Raw genomic sequence first — 21532 nt, forward strand, 5'->3', positions numbered from 1 at the left:
GAATGGAGAGGGGTAAATAGAGGAATTTGACCTTCCAGTGCAGGCCAACGCAGCTCAACGTATTCATAAATGAGATTGAAAAACAATGAAGTGGGAGAGTTTGGAGGTGAGAAAAAATTACTCAAGATAAAAGCAGACTATGAAGAGTTGCAAAGCGATCTAACAAAACTGGATAACGTATACATATATACACACGTGCAAACATATGTATAGAAGTTGTTGCCTCATCTATATTGTCCCTGGGCATCAAAATGCTGATAATTGCAAAGTAATGCATGTTGGAAAATATATTCTCAATTATACGTATGAAATGATGTGGTTTAAATTAGCTGTTAGCACGTAAGAAAGAGATCTTGGTGTCATGTGGATGTTCTCTGAAAACAACTGTTCCGTGTTCAGCTGCAGTCAAAATACTAAGAGAATGTTAAGAATCATTAGGAGTGGGTGAGGTAATAAGACAGTAAATATCACACAGCCGCTATATAAAGTCATAATATGGTCGCAGCTTGAACATTTTGGTAGTCTTTAAAGTGCTACTTGACTGCTTTTTGTTTTGATAGTGTATAGACTAGCACGGCTTCCTCTTTGTTACTATTTAGCTTGAACATTGTGTGCAGTCCTGATCACCTATCTCAAAAAAGATATGTTGGAAATGGAAGAGGTACAGAAAAGGCAACAGAAATAGTAGGGCTGTGATACAGCTTTCTTATGAGGGGAGACTAAGAAGATTGGGACTATTCAGCTTTGAAAAGAGAGGCCTACAGGGGGGTGTGATAGAAGGCTGTAGAATTAGGAAGTGTTGTTGTTTATCCTGTCACGTAACACAAGAGCCAGTGGGTCACCCAATGAAATTATTAGACAGCACATTTAAAATGAAAATAAAGAAGCACTTCATACAAAACACAGTTAACCCATGGAACTCATTGCCAAGGAATGTTTTGAAGGCCAAAATTATAACTGGCTTCAAAATATCCTGGAGGACAGTCCATGTGGAGGGCGGGTTACTGGGGCAAACAAGCATTGAACCAATGCAGTGTTGTGGACCAGGAATTACATTTAATTCTATGGAGGACCATGACCGCAGCTCCTCTAGGAACTAAATGCGGGGGGGAGGGTTAGACAAGTTCATATTGGTTGTAACAGCTGCAAGTGGAGAGGTACCACCACCTGGAGAGACTAGGTTTTTACTGGTTCAAACTGGAGTCTCCAGAGGCCAGCAAAGAAAGGAGTTTTGAATAAATACCTTGAGATTAAATTGATTTAGGGCCTTCTGATAAGGTAATAAGTTATCAACAAACCATGTCAAACCAACCTAATAGCCCTTGAGAGCATAAATGTCTTGTGTGGTGGGGGAAGAGGTGGATGCAGTATATCTTACTTTAGTAAAACCTTTTGATACCGTCTTGCACAACCAACTCATAATCAAGCTAGGGATCAGAGGTGGAAAAAGTATATAAACAGTTACTTGAGTAAAAATGCCACTGCTTTCACTTCTGGATACTTGAGTACAATCTAAATGTGATGTGTGCATGAGTGTGCACACACGTGTGTGTGTACTTTTTCTCAGTAGTTTTCTAGAGGAACACCAGTGACTTGTCCTTAAGTACATTCTCTCTCCTCGCCCACTCCAAACAGCAGTATTTTTACTCAAGTAACTTTTTGGGTACTTTTCCCACCTCTGCTAGAGTTATGCAGCCTAGGTGGAGCTACTATAAATGATTTTAGAAAAATGGCATAGAAAGTACACACAAAGTTTGTGGATGATACCAAGCTGGGAGGGGTTGCATGTGCTAAATATTCAGAATGATCTGGACAAACTGGAGAAATGGTCTGAAGTAAATGAGATGAAATTCAGTAAGGATAAATGCAAAGTACTCCACTTAGGAATGAACAATCAGTTGCAAGCCCATAAAATGGGAAATCAATGTCCAGGAAGGCATACTGCAGGAAGGTCTCTGGGGGTTAGTGGATCACAAGCTGAGTATGAAACAACTCTGTAACACTGTTGCAGAATAAAGAAACGTTGCGGGATGTATTAGCCAGAGTTTTGTAAGCAAGACATGAGAAGTAATAGCTATCTACTCTCATTAGGTCTCAGCTGAAGTATTGTGTAGGGATCTGGCCATCACAGCTTTCCTGTAATGTGGAGAAATTGGAGAATAACTAGAGGAGAGCAGCACAAATGATTAACCATTTAGAAAAGAGGGTCTACAAGGAAATATTTGGGGGAAAAATGGGGTGGTTGAGTCTGGAGGAAAGACTGGGGAGGTGGGGATAATAACGTTTTTCAAGTACCTGAAAGGTTTCAAGGAAGAGGGTGAAAAATTGTTTTGTTTTTTTTTTTTGTTTTTTTTTTTGACTTCTGAGGACAGGACACGAAGCAGTGGGCTCAAATTGTAGCTAGAGATGTTTAGGTTGGTTGTTAGGAACATATTATAACCATCAGCCTCATTAGGCAGTGGAACAAATTGCCTGTGGAGGTTGTGCAGTTGTCTTCATTTGGATGTTGATAAGAACAGGTTAGGCAAACAGCTGTCAGGAATGATGCCATTAGTTGTCTGCTAAATGCAGGGGATGAGACTAGATGACCTACTGAGGTTCCTTCCAGTTCTACACTTCTGTGATTCTTTCTGATCCAGTAAATGGATCCATGCAAGACTGTCCTAGCTCTAAGTAAGCTCTTCTTTCTGGGAAGGCTTGGAAAAATTTTGCCTTGTTGAGATCCCATAATACTGATAGTGATCTTTGGATACACAAATACCAAGCAGTCCTGTGGCACCTTTGAGACTAACAAATTTATTTGGCTACACAGTTAGAACAAGGGTAGGAACTTTTATTGTTTTAGTATTTTCTCTGTAATCTTTTCATCTTAAGAATAAATGCACTTACTTGGAAAGAGCTGTGTGGTAAGGTATTACTACTGGTAATTATACTGTTTTTAGTCTTCAGAGAGTGAAAGATATTGAGATATTGGCTTGTTCACACAGTCTGGCTTGCTGGGATATCACAGTGTAGACAAGAACTGTGCAGCCTGGAAAAACACTGACCAGGAGTGAGAGAGGCCCATTTCCACCCAAGAGAGGTGACAGCTGCTGAGCTGAGAGTCTAAAGCAGGGGTCAGCGACCTTTCCAAGGTGGAGTGCTGAAATTTGACCTTTTGTCCTCTACGTACAGTCCTCTATGTACTAATAGTTCTACTTACAGCAGCTTCATTAATAAATAATTAGGATGCAGAGCTTTACCGTTTAGGTGGTGGTTGGTAGCATTAGCTGTTTTTTTGTTAATCCACAGGTATAGTGGCTTTGAGCAAGCTCCCGGCTGCATGGGGGAGAAGGGGCGAGGCTGAGCTCCCACCTCATGTGCTGATGAAAATCAGCTTATATGCTACTTTTGGTCCCCGTACTGGGGTTGCTGACCCCTGATCTAGAGTATATGCCCATGGTGACCAAGGAGGGGCGATACAGGTGCTGTCACCCTGAACTGTAAGAAGGGGTTCTAACATGCAATTTTGTGTGAGTGAGGGAAAAAGGCAGCTCCCCCATTAATCAGAACTGGGGAGGGGCTGAAACTGTGGAGTTTTAAATAATAATGAGAAATTATCACTACTATGGCAGGTTTCCTGAAAGGAATTTGAAATGTCTTTCAGCCCCATCAGGCACACTGCATTCCCACTTTCAAGTTGTATGTGGAATGCATGGTGAGATCATGCTGCTTGCCCTGGGTCACACAAAAAGCATGTGGCTGAGCACAGGTGGAACCTCTGTGTCCTACCACCTGGCCCCAGGCTTTCCCTGGCCATCCTTTTTCTTCTCTTTGTGAGAAGAAACAATAAAGTGGAATCTGCTTTAAGTATTATTTATTGTGACTAACTCCTTTTATTGGAGACCATTGTTTTATGCATTTGCAGCTGAAGCAAAAAATAAATACTAATTAAGGGTGTAAGTCAAGTAAGTCATGTTATATATCACTGTCCAGTTATAGTTCTGATAGTTATAGTGTCTAAATTGAACTTATTTATTCACACAATCTGGCTGGTCACGTACTCTGTTCATCAGTGTATTTTTGTGTGTGTGTCAATGGCTTTTGTCAAAAGGCAGCAGATGAAGAGACTGATAACATAAAAATGCAGGGTTATTCCCCCTCCCACTCCTGGTAATAAGGTTGTTTCTTTTTTTAGTGAGAAATTTATCAGAAGTATCTATTCTGGAAAACAATCTTGGACAAAGTCTCCTAATGGCGTCATTAGAGATCATTGTTCTTTCGTTAGGAAATTTTATGATAAGAGTGAGTGAACGAGAAGATATCAGGCCTCCGTTTTAGGACCGCTTTTGTCTGTTCTGAAGTTAAAGATACAATCAAATAAAAATTGAAATGCAGAGTATTGTTTCTGCCTAATGGACGCCCTGTTCTAATGCTGGTTGGAAGTGTTTTCGTCTGTAGTGGAAAAACGGTGCAAAGGAGTTTTCTGTTACATTGATTCCATCGTCTGTAGTAACACTTCTCCCGAGTCTTACAGAAACTTCTTGTTGTGCTCATTTAGGCAAGAACATTGCTTGCTCTGTGTGCGTATATTCAGGGAAAGCAACAACCTTTCACGAGCCCGTCATGTGGAATGAAAGACAGTTTCCATGGGGCATTACTCCATCCCCCATGCAAGTGGGCGGAGGCTATAGTACTGTACAGAATCAACAACGTCCTGACTTTCCACCCCTCACTGTGGTTGCCAGAGTGTAGCTGAGACAGCCCAAATGTAGGAAATACTTCTTCCCTGGAGCACAGGCAATCTAGAGCCTGAATTATGCCTCTCAGTGTCTGGTCTGCTTGTGGAACAGCATGGCTTTGCACTGCTCCTTACGCAGGGTGGATTGCATTTATCACAATGTTACCATTACCAGCCTTGATTCCTTTAAGTCGGAGGGATTCCCACCCTTCCACACTAATTCAACGTGCATTATTGTTAACACAAAAGGTTCCTAATTATCATTTTACTGGAGCTCTTAGTATATTGTGCATCTGAGAATGCACTTGTTAGTAAGTCACTGACAGCAATGTGTACATTAGGTGCCATAAATCCAGTATTGGATAAAGTCTCAGATTGTATATGTTGGGACTATATGCACCGTACCATTCCACTCAGTATGAGTAAGGCATGTTCAGGGATAGTAGTATGCTCATAACATACTATTTTTTTTTAAAGTCTAAATTAAAATGGACTTTATCCCTTGATGTTCTGGTTGGATCCTGAATTAGTGATTCTCAACTTGCAGGAAAATCCGCAGTCCTGGTGGATATACTTCTTTCCAAACTAATGTACTCCTGACCTGCTTTTCCTCTGTGTATCACTACTTGGATAATATACCTGCATATTTCATGCAGACGTATATAAAAACTTGATGAACATAGCTGGTTGTAGTCACAGAGAGGTAGCCGTATTAGTTTGTATCTTCACAAAACACAAAAGCAGTCCTGTAGCACTTTAAAGACTTAGAAAATAATTGATTAGGTGATGAGCTTTTGTGGCACAGACCTACTTCCTCAAATCTGGAACTGATCGCACCAAAACTCATCACCTAAGACATTATTTTGTTAGTCTTTAAAGTGCTACCTGACTGCTTGTTTGTTTTGTGTAGCTGGTTTTGTGTGTAGAGTAAATGGCTTTGAAATGTAAAATCCGGAATAAAAATGTACAACCATTTTGCCTTTTGGTGTGTGATTCTGCAACAGTACTTACCTTTCAGTGAAATACTTTGCATATGTAATGAATGTTACCAAAGTGTATGTTAATCTGCACCTAATTAAACTTTTGCATTGATTTAAGCTGGTATTTAAATTGATTAATGATACAATCTGCAGTAATCTTTCAGGTAATTGTCATGTTCAACCACTCTTCTTCAGTCATAGTCTACTTTTAAAATTGCGTTTTTATCGAAGATAAAATGTTATTTGAAGAAAACGCTTTATATACAAGCCCACTCTAGTGCTTTTTATAAACTGTTTTGTTACAAGAGAAGCCAAAATACAGCTGTTTGTGCCCAAAAGTCGATGCAGTAACAATTGAATTATGAAAACATAAAGCAGTCAAGTAGCACTTTAAAGACTAGCAAAATAATTTATTAGGTGAGCTTTCGAGGGACAGACCCACTTCTTCAGACCAGAGCCAGACCAGAACAGACTCAATATTTAAGGCACAGAGAACCAAAAACAGTAATCAAGGAGGACAAATCAGAAAAAAATGATCAAGGTGAGCAAATGAATTATGCTGTTTCTTTTCATTTCATTTCAGGTTTTTCATACATAATCATGGCAAAACCTTATGAATTTAACTGGCAGAAGCCAGTCCCTTCCTTTATGCAAGATGGAGCTGTGTTTGATAGATTCGAAGAGGTAAGGGGCCAGTTGGTCTCTCTTTATCTCAATTTCCCTGCCTTTTCTAGAGGTGGTAAATATTGTAAAAAAAATTTCATTTTACTTCAGATTTTACACAAATGGAAGTTTCAAAGTCTACAGGAAGGTAGAAAAAATTACCACTTTATTGCAGTACAATTTCTTGCTACAGAACCCTCTGCCCTTTAAAATACATTTTTAATGGCTGGTTTCATCTTCTGAATTGAAAATAATCCACAAGTAAGAGAAGGGATTTAAATCAAAATGTATGTGTAACATACATACAGCTCTGTGTTGTAGAGAGTCATGACAGACAAAGCACATTCCCCAAAGAAGCGCACTATGTTCTTTTTTCAATTTACTATATTTGCAATGAGAGCTCCTACTTGTAAAAATAGACTAAGAATCTACATGCTGTATAGAAAAATAGAAGATCACCAAAACAAGTATAATGTAAATCAAAGACACTCTTTGAGATCAAGGGTGGTTTTATCTCCTTTGGTCAATTGACCTATACTTTGTCTGGAATATGATTAATATGATCCTGCTTTCAGCCGCAGTTTAATCCAGGTCTGTTGAAGGAAAGTAAAATGGGACATAACATTTGATCTAAGCTTTTGAAATAAAATGCAGAGACCTTTGCTTATATTTAACATCACTTTGCCTATGAAAATAGTTTTGCTAAGGTTTGTTTTTAATCTTTGTCAGAAAGTCTCTATGCTGAAAGTATTTTAAGAAATGCCCTCGGGGATATTAAGCTTTTCTTGAATCTATTGAAATGAACAAAATTTATTTTTATCATAGTCACCAGCCAAGATGGACCTAGCTTCCTTATTCCCCCACTTTTAACACTGAAATAGGTTACCTAATAGGAAACATGTTTGGTAAATGTCCTTTGAAAGAAAGATCTTTAAATTCTCTATTTTTCACTCTGCAAATGCTCTTTGACTGATGTAACACACGCTAAATAAGTGGGCTTGGTGAACCAATGGAATGTGTACGATTTTGCTTGCTTTAAATGGGATGCATAAGCAGGAATATCGTATGTAAAACACGGGTGGTAATTGTCCCATTTTGCTTAGTACTGGTGAAGCCTCAGCTGAAGAATTGTGTCCAATGCTGTGCCCAATTCCAGTTCTTCTGAAAGATGTGGGAAAATTGGAAAGGCTCCAGAGGAGATACAAAAGCTTTAGAAACCTGAGGTCTGAGACACGGTTACAAAACTATTCAAGTTTAATTTTGAGAAAAGGAGAAGGAAGGAGGACTGGATAACAGTGTTCCAATATGTTAAGGGATGTTTAAAAGAGGATGCTGGTGAATTGTTCTGCATGTCCACTGCAGGTAGGAGAAGTAGTAATGGCCTTAGTCTGCAGTGAGGGAGTTGTAGATCCGGTATTCGATAATTATAGGGGTAGTTCACTTTGAAATAAGTTTCCAAGAGGGGCTTTGGAGTCCTCATCATGGGAGGCTTTTAAGAACAGCCTAGACAAAAAGACCTGCTGTGAATGGTCTAAGGTCCAGGGGTTGAACCCAAAGCCCTTATGCTGTCACATACAGCCCTACATTTTTCTGATTTTAACATGCAAGAAGAATCTGAGTGTAGTTGAGTTTTAGCAGGAGTCACCATTCATAAGGAACCTTGAAATAAAAGGCACTAGTACCAGTTATGTAGCATATTTAAGGACATTTCTGTTTAGTGGCTAGGACCAGGGCTATACTTTTACAGCACTAGCCATGGGAGTGGTGCAGCATTTTACACTGGAACAGACTTCAGAGGCAGTGGGTCTCTTGTGGATGGCAAAAGGACTAAGCCTTGTTTTAACTGCTTGCAATTTCATCTACTTAATCAAATTTGACATTTGGGACTGGAATCAGGCCTTGCCAGTGGATATATAAATCATACCTTAAATGCTGTGATGCATTCACTACCTTCCAAATCATCTGTGCTGCTTTAATGGGATCCTACACGCCTCATTTGGAGCATGGTGTTAAAGTTTTTAATATAGAACGTCTGGTATTCTGTGTCTTCATTGCTTGCTCTAAGTATAATCCTAGATTCGTAGAATACTAGAACTGGAAGGGACTCTGAGAGGTCATTGAGTCCAATCCCCTGTTCACACAGCAGGACCAAGCACCAACTTGATCATTCCAGACAGATGTTTGTCTAACCCGCTCTTAAATATCTCCAACAAAGGAGAGTCTACAACCTCTGTAAGCAATGTATTCTAGTGCTGAGGAAGTTTTTCCTAATGTCCAACCTAAGCCTCCTTTGCTGCACTTTAAGCCTATTGCTTCTGGGCCTGTCATCAGAGGTTAAGGAGGATAATTTTTCTCCCTCCTTCTTGCAGCAAACTTTTGGTTACTTGACAGCTGTTTTCACATCCCCCCTCAGTCTTCTCTATTCCAAACTAAACAAGCCCAGTTCTTTCAATCTTCCACACGGGTCATGTTTTCTCCACCTTTACTCATTTCTGTTGCTCTTCTCTGGACCTTCTCCAGTTTCTCCATAGACTTCCTGAAATGTTGTGCTCAGAACTGTACACAATACCGCAGCTCAGGCCTAACCAGTACTGAATAAAGCAGAAGAATTACTTCTTATGTCTTGTTTATGACACTTCTGTTACTTTTTTTTGCCAGTGTCACACTGTTGACTCATATTTAGCTTGTGCTCCACTGTGACCCCTAGATCCCTTTCTGCATTATTGCTTCCTAGACGGTCACTTCGCATTTTGTATGTGTGAAACTGATTGTTCTGTCCTAAGTGGAGTACTTTGCATTTGTCCTTATTGAACTTCATCCTGTTTACCTCAGACCATTTCTCCAGTGTGTCCAGATAATTTTCAGTTTTAACCCAAAGTGCTTGTAAGTGCTGTATGGTAAACTTCCCCATTTTTGTTAAAGAATATTGGTAAGCTTATTTGCTTGGCAGCCCATCCATTTCATGGTATCATCAAGTTTGTGGTTGGTTGGGATATTATGTATGGAATAGAGTTATGGTAGTGCACAGGTGTCCGAACTAGGTGTATGCTAGGCATTCTGCTTGTCCGTTGCAAGAGCCCTTCTGTGATTTATCATTTTGGTTTGGGATTTTCAAAAGGGTCTCAGGGAGTTAAGCATCGCCAGCTCCCTCGTAAAGTTCAGATTGAACTTTCAGCCTAAATAGGCAAAGCAGAGATGCATAACAGTGAAGTGACTGGTCCAGAGTTTCATACCAGATCAGTGGCAGAGCTATGAACAGGACAAAGCTCTGGAATGTGCGAGCAGCATCTTAATTACTACACCACACTGCCTCCCGAAGAAGCGATATTCACCAAATGGAGTTTCGCTTAAGGGCTAGCATGTCTCAAAGGTTTGGATCATGGTGACAGACCATTTTTTTTTCTGCTCGGTATCTACCTCAGCAAGAGGAATTACAAGCCACGTGGGGTTTCCTTCCGTTTTCTTTGGGGCAGGCAGTAGCAGGCCTGAATGTTGAAAGGCTTGTTCTTGAGAATGGGAGAAGGTTGGATGGTGAAAGGTCAGCAGTAGCATTGGTCAGTGTAACTCTTAACATTTATTTCCCTCACTGTATTAGGGGAAAAGCTGCAGAAGCAGATAGTTCTTGGAACCGGTCCATGCTGCTTAGTGGCCGTTGGACTGAGTGCAGTTTATGTGGTCATCACCTTAGGAAAAGTTGTTTCTATACTGAGAACATCTGGTCACAGGGGATGCAGCCAGCAGTGAAAATTTTCCCCGTTTCGTTTGCTTTGTGAGGTGATGCTGTATTCCAGGTTTTCTCGACTTGTATGTCTAGGCCCAAAGCTCACTGGAGGGCTGCTACAGTTCACTCAGACCACCCAGTAAATTCTAAGTATGAAAGTGCAGTTAGCAAAACTATCCTGTCCTGGGAGACTGTCTTTTTTATGTCAGACTTGTTGCCCGCTAAAGCGAAGAACAGCCACTCATGCAGCCCCCTCTCTAGCCTAGGTGGCCCCTCGCTGCTGTAAACATTTACAAAATGAGTCCTGAACCCCAAATGGTTGAGAACCGCTCTTCCATGCAGACTTTAAAAGGCTGTTCCTTAAACCAGTGGCTGGCTAGCTGCAGTTTTTATATGCAGCTTTACAGGGATACCCATGAGCTAAAAACTATAGCTGATTCAAGTAAGTTATAGCTTACCTGATTCAAGTAACTTTGCATCCAGTACAGTTGTGAAGGGCGAGGATTAAGGAAAAGGCCATAAGCTGTGAAATGTGGTCTGGCAGGTTAGATACAGCAAAGGGTACCGAGAGCTCCTGATACCTGACTCTGTCTCTGAATCTATGGCAAATTCTAACCCCTCTCTGTTTCCCTCTCTGCAACATGAAGATAAGTGTTTCCTACCTCACAATGGTGCTGAGGTAATTAATATTCGCAAAGTGCTTTGAAACTGCAAAGTGCTTCGTGGGCTAAGTGCTATTAGTTAAGAGACAGAGGCCCTTCCATACTGAATGTGTCCAGAGAGTGAAGTTGGCAGTTCTGGCCAGGTTTTGCTTCTTTGTGGCCAATCCTGCAGCACAAATCTGAAGAATTTACCAGGGTGTTCCTTCTGTCTGCACGATCCTTTTGTGCAGAAAATGGCTTTGTGTACCTGCATAGGCTTGCTGCCTTGAATGTACAGCATTGGAGAGGACAGGGAATTTTCAAAACCAAACTTCCATGCAGTCCTTTCCTTTATGCACAAAATAAAGTGCTAACTTCTGCTCCCTCCACACATGCTTTGCTGTTTGCAATCAAATAATCTCTTTAATTAAAAATGATTGGCTGGATCTGCACTTTTTGTGCCCTTTAAAAATGACTGACGTGGAACATTGTGATGTACGCTTACCTTTTAGTTTCATCTCTGACATTAAAATAATTTGAGGGCCGTTGGGGAATAAGTGGGGAGGAGCAGGTGTTTGTTTGTTTGTTTGTTTGTTTGTTTTTAGTCAGGCTGACCTGGTTGGGTTCTTTAAATCTCATCTCTGCTGTTTACCAGTCCTTCCCAGATGCTTTAACTACAGATCTCCTCTGTCAGGCTAATACTCTGTGAAGAATTTTTGTGTCTATTTTGTTTAAGTTTTTCTGTGAGGGTCAGTGTTTCCTGTAAGCTGAGCACTTGGGTAGTCACTCAGGAGAGATTCAGATGCTGCCCAGCTGATTAGCAGAGTGCCCCTATCTAACAATATGTGTTTCTGTTGGTGGTGCACCTCCACAGATGCTTTGGTGCACATAACAAAATGCATTCTGCACATGGATGGAAAAATAATAGAACATTAGTGAGGGTCCAACTTGTGCGAAAGCACTTCCCTTGAATCCCAAATTCTGCAAAATGTGTTGGGTTGACTCAGTGTTGCCAGTTTTTATAAGCTTCACAATGTCTGGAGAGGTTCTTTTCAGAAGCATGTGATTAGGTGAGAAATTCAGCTTTCTTTTAAAAGAAATTTCTAGCCCTTGTGGCTGTAGAGAAAAGCCTCAAAATGAGAACTGGGTCTGCTCTAATGTCTCAAATAAAAAAAGTTCTAATTTTAAAAATTATGAGCTTTTTAAAACTATCTCATCATTTGTGCCGACTGCCTGATGATTTTTGAATGCTTAGGATTGGCAATGCTACAAATGTCCTGTGAGGTCAGTTAGGGAGAACATTAAAGATCTCTAGTTTTGAGCAGCAAATTAATGACTAGCAATATTTGTCCCTATGACCGAAATATTTTGTTCCATTTCTCTTTCAACAGGAGTCCTTTGTCTTTGAACCAAACTGTCTCTTCCAAGTGGATGAATTTGGTTTTTTCCTGAGGTGGAAAAGTGAAGGAAAGGTACACTAAAGTGATATCAGGAACATTATTGACTATGTTGTTATACTGGGTCTGTTTCCTGGCTAATTTTTAATCACTAAATTTATATGTGGCTTTGTTACTATTTACAGTAAGGTAGCTTGGTCCATGTGTCTTTAGAAGGTACATAAGTGAAATTCTTGTTAGGTCGTTAACAGATGTGAAAAAGAAAATATACTGTTTTGTGTTAATTAACTGTGATTGCATGTCAGGCTCATTGTTTATTTTTGCTTCACTTTCTGTTTGGATCTGCACTGTGTTTTGTCAGACCTTTGATCTCACAGGCTTTCTCTCCCTGTTCCAGGAAGGCCAGGTATTAGAATGCTCCTTGATCAACAGTATTCGTCTTGGAACAGTACCAAAGGTACTCTGTAATTAATTTATCGTGTTCTTTTAAACAGAGTGTTTAAGGTGAAGTGGGAAATGCAATGCAGCTTTTTACAAAATATTGCCTGTGCAACTTCCCTTGTTACATGATAGCCTGAAACATTTAGCTTTATGAATAAGTGATTTTATTTTATTTCAGCATCAAGGTTTTGTAATCTGGTAATGGTGAGTCGGTGCAGACTTCCCAAGAGACTGTGAAATCCGGGCACTAAATATTAAAATGATCCTGTCAAATGTTTTAAAGTTATCTTTTGACTATTATGATATCATTTTAGGAGGCTGAAAATACTTTCTGGTTTATTTTTGATCTTGTTCATTAAGGAGATGTTTCTGTGTGTCACTGGCACAGAAATTATAAACTTTTGTTTGCTTCCTGGTTTTAGACACACATATTATCAATTATGTTAGGACACCTTTGAGACTTGTGACTATTAACTGCTGTTTCAAAGGCAACCTACAGAGAGGACCACCTGACAGCTCCACAGAAATCATAGTTTTTCCAACATTTTCTAATTAGGGCTGTCCATTAATTGGAGTAAAATTACAATTAAAAATTGTGGTTGATCATAATCTTAAACAATAAAACAGCAGTTGATAATTATTTTTTAGTTTTTTTTCTGTATTTTCACATATATTGATTTCTATTACAACAGAATAAGAATAAGAAGTCTACAACATTCCCTTTATATTATTTTCTTACAGATATTTACACTATAAAATTAAATAGTATCTCTTGTAGATGTTTTTGTTACACAACTGCACTCCAAAGCAAAACAATATAACACTTGAGCACCTACAAGTCCACTCAGTCCTACTTCTTGTTCAGTCAATTTCTAAGACAAACTAGTTTGTTTACATTTTTGGGAAATAATGCTGCCCCCTTCTTATTTACAATGTTAGTGGTAAGTAAGAACCTTTATTTACATGGCGCTTTTGTAGCTCATGTTGCAAGGTATTTACATGCCGGAAATGTTAACCATTCATGTGTTTCTTCATGCTTCAGCCATCATTGCAGAGGATGTGTTTCCACGAGCTGATGATGCTCATTAAAAATCATGCATTAATTTATAACAGAGAGATAGCTGTGCTAGTCTATATACTATCAAAACAAAAAAGCTTATGAGGGGTACTGTATGTCTGCTGTTCTGTTTTACCTGCTTTCTGCCATATATTTCACGTAATAGTCTCAGATGATAGCCCAGCACATGCTCATTTTAAGAATGCATTCACAAGAGATTTGACAGAATGCAAATAGGGCACCAGAGTGAGATTTCTAAAAATAGCACTCTACCTGAATCTTAAATTCCAGAGTCTCAGAGGGATGGAGGATGGAACGTGCTTTCAGATGTAGTAAAAGCGTAAAGTTCAGAACCCAAACTACCAAAAAAGAAAACTAGTGTTCTGTTGGGGTTGTCTGGCTCAGATGATAATGAACATGCACCGGTCCATACTGCTTTGGATTATTACTGAGCAGAATCTGTTAGCAGCATGGACACTTGTCCTCTGAAATGGTGGCTGACAAATGAAGGGATGTAAGAATCTTTAGTGCATCTGGCAGGTAAATATTTTGCACTGCCAGCTACAGCAGCGCCATGTGAACACCTTTTCTCACTTTCATGTGGCATTTTAAACTAGAAGCAAGCAGCAGTATCGCCTGCAAATTGCCACCGAATGTGGTTGCCTGAGTGATTTGCTGAACAAGAAGTAGGCTTCAGTGGATTCTGAAGTTTTTTATATTTGTTTTATTTTTGATTGCACGTAATGTTGTACATAATTCTGCTTTTGTAAGTTCATCTTTCATGATGAAGTGATTGCGCTGCCGTACTTGTCTGGGGTGAATTGATATTTATTTCATTTTTACAGTACAAATATTTGTAACTAAAAACAAAGTGAGCACAGTCCACTGTGTATTCTATGTTGTAATTGAAATAAATACATTTGAAAATGTAGAAAACACCTTAAACTATTTAAATAAATAGTACTCTGTTATTGTTTAGCAGAGTGATTAATCACACAATTAATCAAATTTACTTTTTAATTGCTTGACCACCCTCTTTCTAATATAGATTTCTTTTTAAAATGCACCTGGGATATAGGCATCTTTCTGAGATGAAATTTGGGCTTCACAGCGTTTCTTTAAGTTTTGCTACCTGGCTGTCTGGAAGAAAACAACATCTCTTATTAGTGATGTCAAATACAACAGGTCCAATCAGACTGATTCTACTTAAAAAATCATAGATTTTTCAATTTAACTGTCGATTTATTTTTAATTAAGTTAGTTCTCTTGCAAAGTGATCGATTGAAACCTTCAGCAAACAAAGTAGCTCATGGGCCATGGCGGTACAGACTTCACCATGATGCCTCTTTAATATGTTTAATATGTTTCAAACTTCCTTTGCACATACCAATTTCTATAGACTGTTCAATTTCCAGGGTTATTAACTCTGTGGCTCTTGACTGCCAGCAGTGGTACCAAAATGTCTCAGATATGCTGCTAATAAATGGGCAAAAATCAACCACTCATTCTGTGCAAATAATTGACGGTCACTAGTGATGTGGATTGAAATAATTAAATTAAATAGAGTTAAGAATTTTCATAAAATATTACAGTGCTTTAAGTTCTTCTATTTCTTTTCTCTGTAAAAGTAATTTTTTGAAATGGATTTAAAATACGGCAATTATCTCTCTGCTTTTATGATTGTCACATTCAGTAATTATAAAATTAGTATTTTTCCCCCAATCATACCCAGAGATTCTAAATGAAATACCTAATTTAAGGTGACTGAGAAATCTTTACAGTCCTGAAGCTTGTAAACATGAGATGTTTTTAACTTTAAGTACTGTGCATCTAATAAGTTGTTTGTTCCATTTAATAGGATCCCAAAACACTAGCTGCTCTTGAGACTGTGGGAAAAGCAGAAAATGAGCTGGACGGACGGATTGTGTGTGTCTGCAGTGGCACAGATCTGGTGAACATCAGCTTCACGTACATGATAGCAGAAAATGCAGAAGTAGCTAAGGTATTCCACAGTTCCTGGGTGGGGAAAAAAGTGCTAACCTGCATTGAAGCGCACAATGCCACAAATTTACTGGTACTTGAGCTAGCTAAAATAAAGTTACCTCGGGGTGGCTGCTTAGGCTGCCATCACATCTGTGTTTTCTGTCTAAATGTATCCTAAATCCCTTGGTTTTCTGGATTCTCTTTCCTTTTTATTATTGGAAGCCTTATAGGTGTCATAGTTTGACCATTCATCACAACCATCAGGCAGCAAGACACACACAAATATAGAACACCTCACTTTTCAGTACTTGGCACCAGTCCTCCTAAAACACTGTATATGATGAACAAACACCATAGAAGGGGATTTGCTTGCATACCTAATATGGGTACACTAAATCTGTTGGACTATGGTGTATGTTCAGTATGTTGGCTCTGATATTACCTCCTCATGAGATCTGTTTTGTCATAACAAGAGTTCAGGATTGGTCAATACTTGGCTGGGACAGTTAAACTAAGGAAAAGAAAGAAAAAAAAAACCCACCTAGCATTGCAAGAAGTGATTTGATGACTCTCTACTCCTGGGTCTATAATTCTGCCCTCAGCCAATGCCCCTAAATAGTTTTAAGGGGTTGCTGCATCTGGAGATGTTACTTTCTAGATGGGAGACAAAATAATTCTTTGTCATTACAGGCTAGATTCTGGCTTGTATTTGGCAGCCACAGAGAGGAGAAAGGGGGTGTAGAGCTTTCCCTCTTGCCAGCTGTCTGTACCACGGGGTGCAATGGCAAGGGAAAGCTAATTTCACAAAGATGGCCACCTCCCCACCTCTTTACAGGTGGGTGGAAGGAGCTTAAGACAGGAGAGAGCTCTCCTCCTGCCCTACTCCATTGCACCTGTTAGTGCATCTTCACTGGCACGCCAAGGAAAGCTGGCTGTGACAGCTAGAGACATGGCACAACCTACTTCCCCCTCAGAACAGTGGGGAGCCCGAAAAGCAAATTTGTGACTCTGGGAGGTCAAAATATGCCATCTGTTCTGCTCCTGAGGCAGTCAGACTTTGGCCTGCCCCTTGCTCAGGGCGTATGGCAAAGCAGTGTTGAGGCAATCAAGATCCAGTTATATGTGTTCCAATGGTGAGAGTGTCTGTCTCCTCACGCTGAAGCCCAGCACTGTTTAGGGGGCTTGGAGTCTGTCTCTCTTACGTGTGTTTGTGTTTTCAACTGAGAAGTTGTTGTCCCTTCCTAAAACAGACAAAAGCAAATGGCAGTGCAGAGTCACTTCCCTTGTGTTTGTGTGAGCCTTGCGTACAGCAAAAGGGAGGGAATATTTTTGTGCATAAGAAAAACTGATGATCTACAACATTGGACAAGGATGTAATTCTCGAAACTAGTTTTAACTCATTATTTATTGTCTAGATTTCAAGTTTATGATATCTCTTTAAGTGAAGTGGCCAAATACAGAGTGGGGTTTTGACCACCACCAGGGGCCCTGGAGCAAGGTGTGCGGGGGCAGGCGGGGGTGGCTCTGTGCCCCCAGAAGGGTGGGGCCTCAGACAGAAGGGGCAGAGCTGAGAGCAGTCAGCCCTCAGCACTGTCCAGACTGTGACATGCAACTGCCCAACCCTCAGGGCCCCCTGGAGCGGTGTTCTGGGAGCAATGCAAAGAGACACAGGGATCCAGCCACTACCACTGCCGCAGCAGCGGCAACAGTAGCCAGGAGCGCCAGGCCCCACTTTGCCTCCCTGTCAGTGGGCCTGGAAAGACAGTAATCCCCCAAAATGCACGATTTCAAGCTGTGCTTAACTCGCGTTAATGTGAGTTAAGTGCAACTCAAAATACTCCCCCCATGTGTGGCTGCAGCTCAACCCCCGCAAGTGAGGCACGCTCTCTCTTGCTCTCTCTCACTCACACTCAAGCACACACGCACACACACACACACACGGCTCTGGCTCACACCTCCCCCACACATGGCATGCTCTATCTCTCTCGCATTCTCTCCACACACACACACACGTACACCCTGTGCATGGCTCCATCTCTCTCTCTCTCTCTCGCTCTCATGTGCACACACACATCCCTCCATGGCTCAGGCTCTCACACACACACCCATGTGTGGCTCCATCTCCCTCTCTCTCTCATGCACATGCACACACACACACACCCCACCATGGCGCTGGCTTAACCCCCCTCAGTGCTGCACAACCCCAGACTAACTCAACCCCCCTGGCTCCCTCTGCAGCCCTAACCCACTCCAGGCTTAACCCACCTGTCCCCTCATGGCCCCAACCCACTACCAGGCTTAACCCTCCCCAGCTGCTCCCCCCGCCAACACCAGGACTTACCTTCCAAAAGGAGCTCCAGGTGCTCTTGCTGCTTCCCTGGCTGCAGAACCTGCATTTCACTGGGGAAAAAGCCTCCCCGACTTACACAACATTGGAGTTACACAAGGATGTGCGGAACACAACCCTCGCAAAACTCGAAGGACTATGTGTATGAGGCTCCTTTTCAAACTTCCTAATAAAGTCACTCATGAAATTCACACTGCACCGCAAAATAGAGTTCGTGCTTTGTAAGCAATACCCCACATTGCTGGCCAAGCAGTGTGAGGTGTAACACCCAACTCAGAGGGCATTTCCCTGTCTGTCAGCTGATAATGTTTCAACACCACATCCTGTCAGCTCCAAAATCTAGGCGATGTTCTAGGCGTTCGTGGTCAAAACCCTTTCAATTTTGATGACTGTCTGAAAAATGGAAAGGGGAGATGAGTGACAGACATGTGGAACTCCCAGCATCCGGTAAACAAGCAAGCAGCTTCAGCCAGCATTGTAATAGTCTGCAGATCAAAGAATAAGTTGACAGTGCACATCCCCCTCCCCCATCTTAGCTCTGCATATTTTCCCAGGGCAGTTTTAAAGTATTACCACCCTGCAAGAGAAAGAAATGAAGAAAGAAAAGATGGAAAAATATGTAAGAATGGTGGAAGGAATACAACCATGGAGAGAATGTAGGCAGAGCCCTGGACATGGGATGGGGGAATCATGGGACCCTAGCAGAGTGAGGAAAGTGGAAGTGGTGGGTACATAGAGTCTCTGGTATAAAGGGGAGCTGGGAATGGAGTTTATGGCACCAGTGCAGGAAGAGGGGATCAGAGGAGCTCTCTTGTGTTGTTTTTGGTGGAATAAAGGAGCCCAGAGAGTCCAGTATGTCATTGTGACTATGTAACTGAAAAACACTAAACAGAGAAATAAGGTTTGAGGTTCGGAGTCTTCAGTCTGCTTATTAGCCTGGAAAGCACACAATTAAAAATTTCAGTAACTTTGTAAAAAGAGACAGAAGAAGAAAACAGTGAAAAGCATTGGAAATGCACAGTATTAAGGAAGGCATTTATTTTAACTGCATGCCTTATTCCCTTTCTCTATAGACAGCCTTTAGAAGGTGCGGTGGGAGGGCACTCTTTGAGAGTCTGTCAGATGAGATTAAAATTTACAGTAACTATCTTAGAATTGTAGGGTTGGAAGGGACTTGAAGCATCATCTAGTCTGTCCTTCCTGCAAAGATGCAGGTTTTTTGGGCGTTCACCATCCAAGGTAGATGGTTATGCAGCCTCCTGCAGAAAACCTGCCTGGGGAGCTTCCACAAACTCCTGAGGCGTCTGTTTCATGGGTCTACTGGTCTTAGAGTTTTCCTGAGGTGTACTGTCACGTGCTGTGCTGTAGTTTGAACCTTCTTGTCCTGCCCTCTGTGGCAAAAAAGAGCAATTTTTCATCGTCTTCGTTGTGGCCGCCATTCACTCTGTGGAGACTGCTGTCATATCCGGGGTTGCTGATGGGGAAGAAGGAGGACAGTTGACCTGGGAACCAGCAATTCATAAGGGCCTGTGGCTCCTGGCTGTGACTGTGGCAGTGGCCAGAGCCCCAGGCCCTTAAAATCACTGCCAGAGCTCTGCATGGCATGCTTCAGGCCACACAAAGGGCTGGCGGGAGAGGAGGAGGCAGAACACTGTGCACTTCGGGTGCGCTGAGGGATGGCTGCCCGTAGCCCTGTCCTCTTCTGCCTGAGGTCCTGCCCCTCCTGGGAACATGGAGCCTTCCCCCCTTGTCTTGCCCAGGCACCAGGCAAGGCAGTCACCTCTCTGCCCCCCTGATTGTGTCATTCCTTAGTCTCTCTTTTTCCACACTAACACATCCAGTTGCTTCAGCCTCTGCTAAAGTGACTTGTGTTCCATCTCCTTAGCCATTTTCGCTGCTCAGCTCTGGAGCCTTTCCAGGATCCCTGCCTCCTTTCTATACATAAGTGGCCAAAACTGGACCCAGCCATAGGCTCTGATTCCATGAGTGCTCTGAGGCTGAAGCGTCCACCGGGGGGGAAAAAAACAAAGTGTGACCTTCTCCACTGAGCAGCAGACCTTCATTTTTTGGTCTGACACATTTAAAGTACCCCTTCTAGTTGCCTCTAACATTTCTTGTCAGCTGCAACTTATTCTTTGCCTGGGCTTTCCTGCATTTCTTCCTACATACTTATGCTTTTCCTTTGCTGTTGATATCATAGAATCACAGATATGCCTCTTCCTTTTATTTCTTCTCTATCCCTTCTGATTTTCAGGCAGCTGGGTGTGGCCAAGTTTCCCATGGGCCCATAAAAAGGCTCCTTATAAAGCTACATGAGCCTCCTGGGCTCTTCTTATCTTTCTCCTCTGTCAGAATAGCTTGATGTTGAGTCTCCAGTGCAGTGGTAGGCAACCTGCAGCCCGTGAAGCCCTTTCGGCACTCCCCATGTACCTCTGACACACTGGGGCTCTGGAGCCCCACACTTCCTAGAGTAGCCTAGAATCTCAGAACTTACACTATCTTGGCTCCCCGTCTTTATCCTGGAGATGTGGCGTGAAATCTAACCTTAAAACTTTCACATACAAAAGAGAAATAACATTCATGGTTTCATTCTGGCTCTTCGCTTTTAGTCTCATCTGTGGTACGAGTAAACACTAGAGTTGTGAGACTGCCAAGGCTTTGTCTTCGCTGCTAAAAATATGGTGTCTTTTTACCTCAGGGTAACTAACATAAGCTATCCCAAGGTAAAAACACAAAGAAGACAAAACACTGTGATCTGACCAGCTGGCAAACTAGGCGGTGTCACACTATGGCTCAGCCTCGGGTTGACTTGCCTAGTTTACTTTACATCTTTTTTCAGCCGTGAAACCAAGGGCTGAAAGTGACATTATGGCTAAGTAGAGAGTCAAAAGCACGAATTGCTAGCAGGAGCCAACTAAAATGCTTCTATAATACATTTACTGGCCAATAGTTCATATAGAAAACCAGTGATTTTTCTTACTATGCTTATTCTATCAGATGTCTTGGTGACTATTATTTGTATTCTTGTAGCAGTTAGCGATCCTAGCCGTAGACTGTGGTAGGTACTGTACAAACCCAGAATAAAACAACAGCCCCCTTTGGTGTGTGTTACTAACACTACAGGGGAAAATCAGAAGACAGATTCAACCTTCTTGTAAGGTGTGTGTCAAGTTACCCCTGTGTCTTACCAGGGTCCCCTGCCTTGCCCTTTGGCTGGAGGGGGTTTAGGCTGCACCCATCTCTGTCTGTCGGGGATGGTTGGTCAGTCTCTTCCTCCCTAGCCACGGTCAAAGCTTTTAGTCTTGCTAGGGGAGGGGAGCCCAGGCAGTCTCCCATCCAGCTACTCTCAACCCCCTTCCTCCTGTCTTCTGCAAGGACTTCTGGTCTCCTTATCTGGGTGGTCTCTCCTTATCTCACTCTCCTCTGCTTTCCTGTCTTCTCTACATACTTTCTCACTCTCCTGCCTCCTTCCCTGACTGAGATGGCTTTTAGAAGCCCTGCTGGCATGCCTGCCCTGAGATCACCTGGCCCTTATTGATGAATTGCAATCCCTCCCTGTTGCTTAACCAGCTCTTTCCCTTC

At 41.7% G+C, this 21532-nt stretch overlaps 1 protein-coding gene across 4 annotated transcripts in view; it reads left to right on the top strand.

Moving 5' to 3' along the window:
• The first annotated feature begins 6300 nt into the window (after positions 1–6300).
• Positions 6301–21532, top strand: part of PLCB4 (phospholipase C beta 4) — a 143608-nt gene continuing 128376 nt past the window's right edge. For all 4 annotated transcript variants that reach the window (XM_074988461.1, XM_074988463.1, XM_074988462.1 and 1 more), the window contains exons 1-4: positions 6301–6384; positions 12117–12197; positions 12520–12579; positions 15479–15622. In XM_074988461.1, the coding sequence (XP_074844562.1) occupies positions 6301–6384; positions 12117–12197; positions 12520–12579; positions 15479–15622 (369 nt within the window). The remainder of the gene's footprint in view (positions 6385–12116; positions 12198–12519; positions 12580–15478; positions 15623–21532) is intronic.

Source organism: Carettochelys insculpta, chromosome 3 (assembly GCF_033958435.1).
Source record: "Carettochelys insculpta isolate YL-2023 chromosome 3, ASM3395843v1, whole genome shotgun sequence".
NCBI classification, from domain to species: domain Eukaryota; kingdom Metazoa; phylum Chordata; order Testudines; family Carettochelyidae; genus Carettochelys; species Carettochelys insculpta.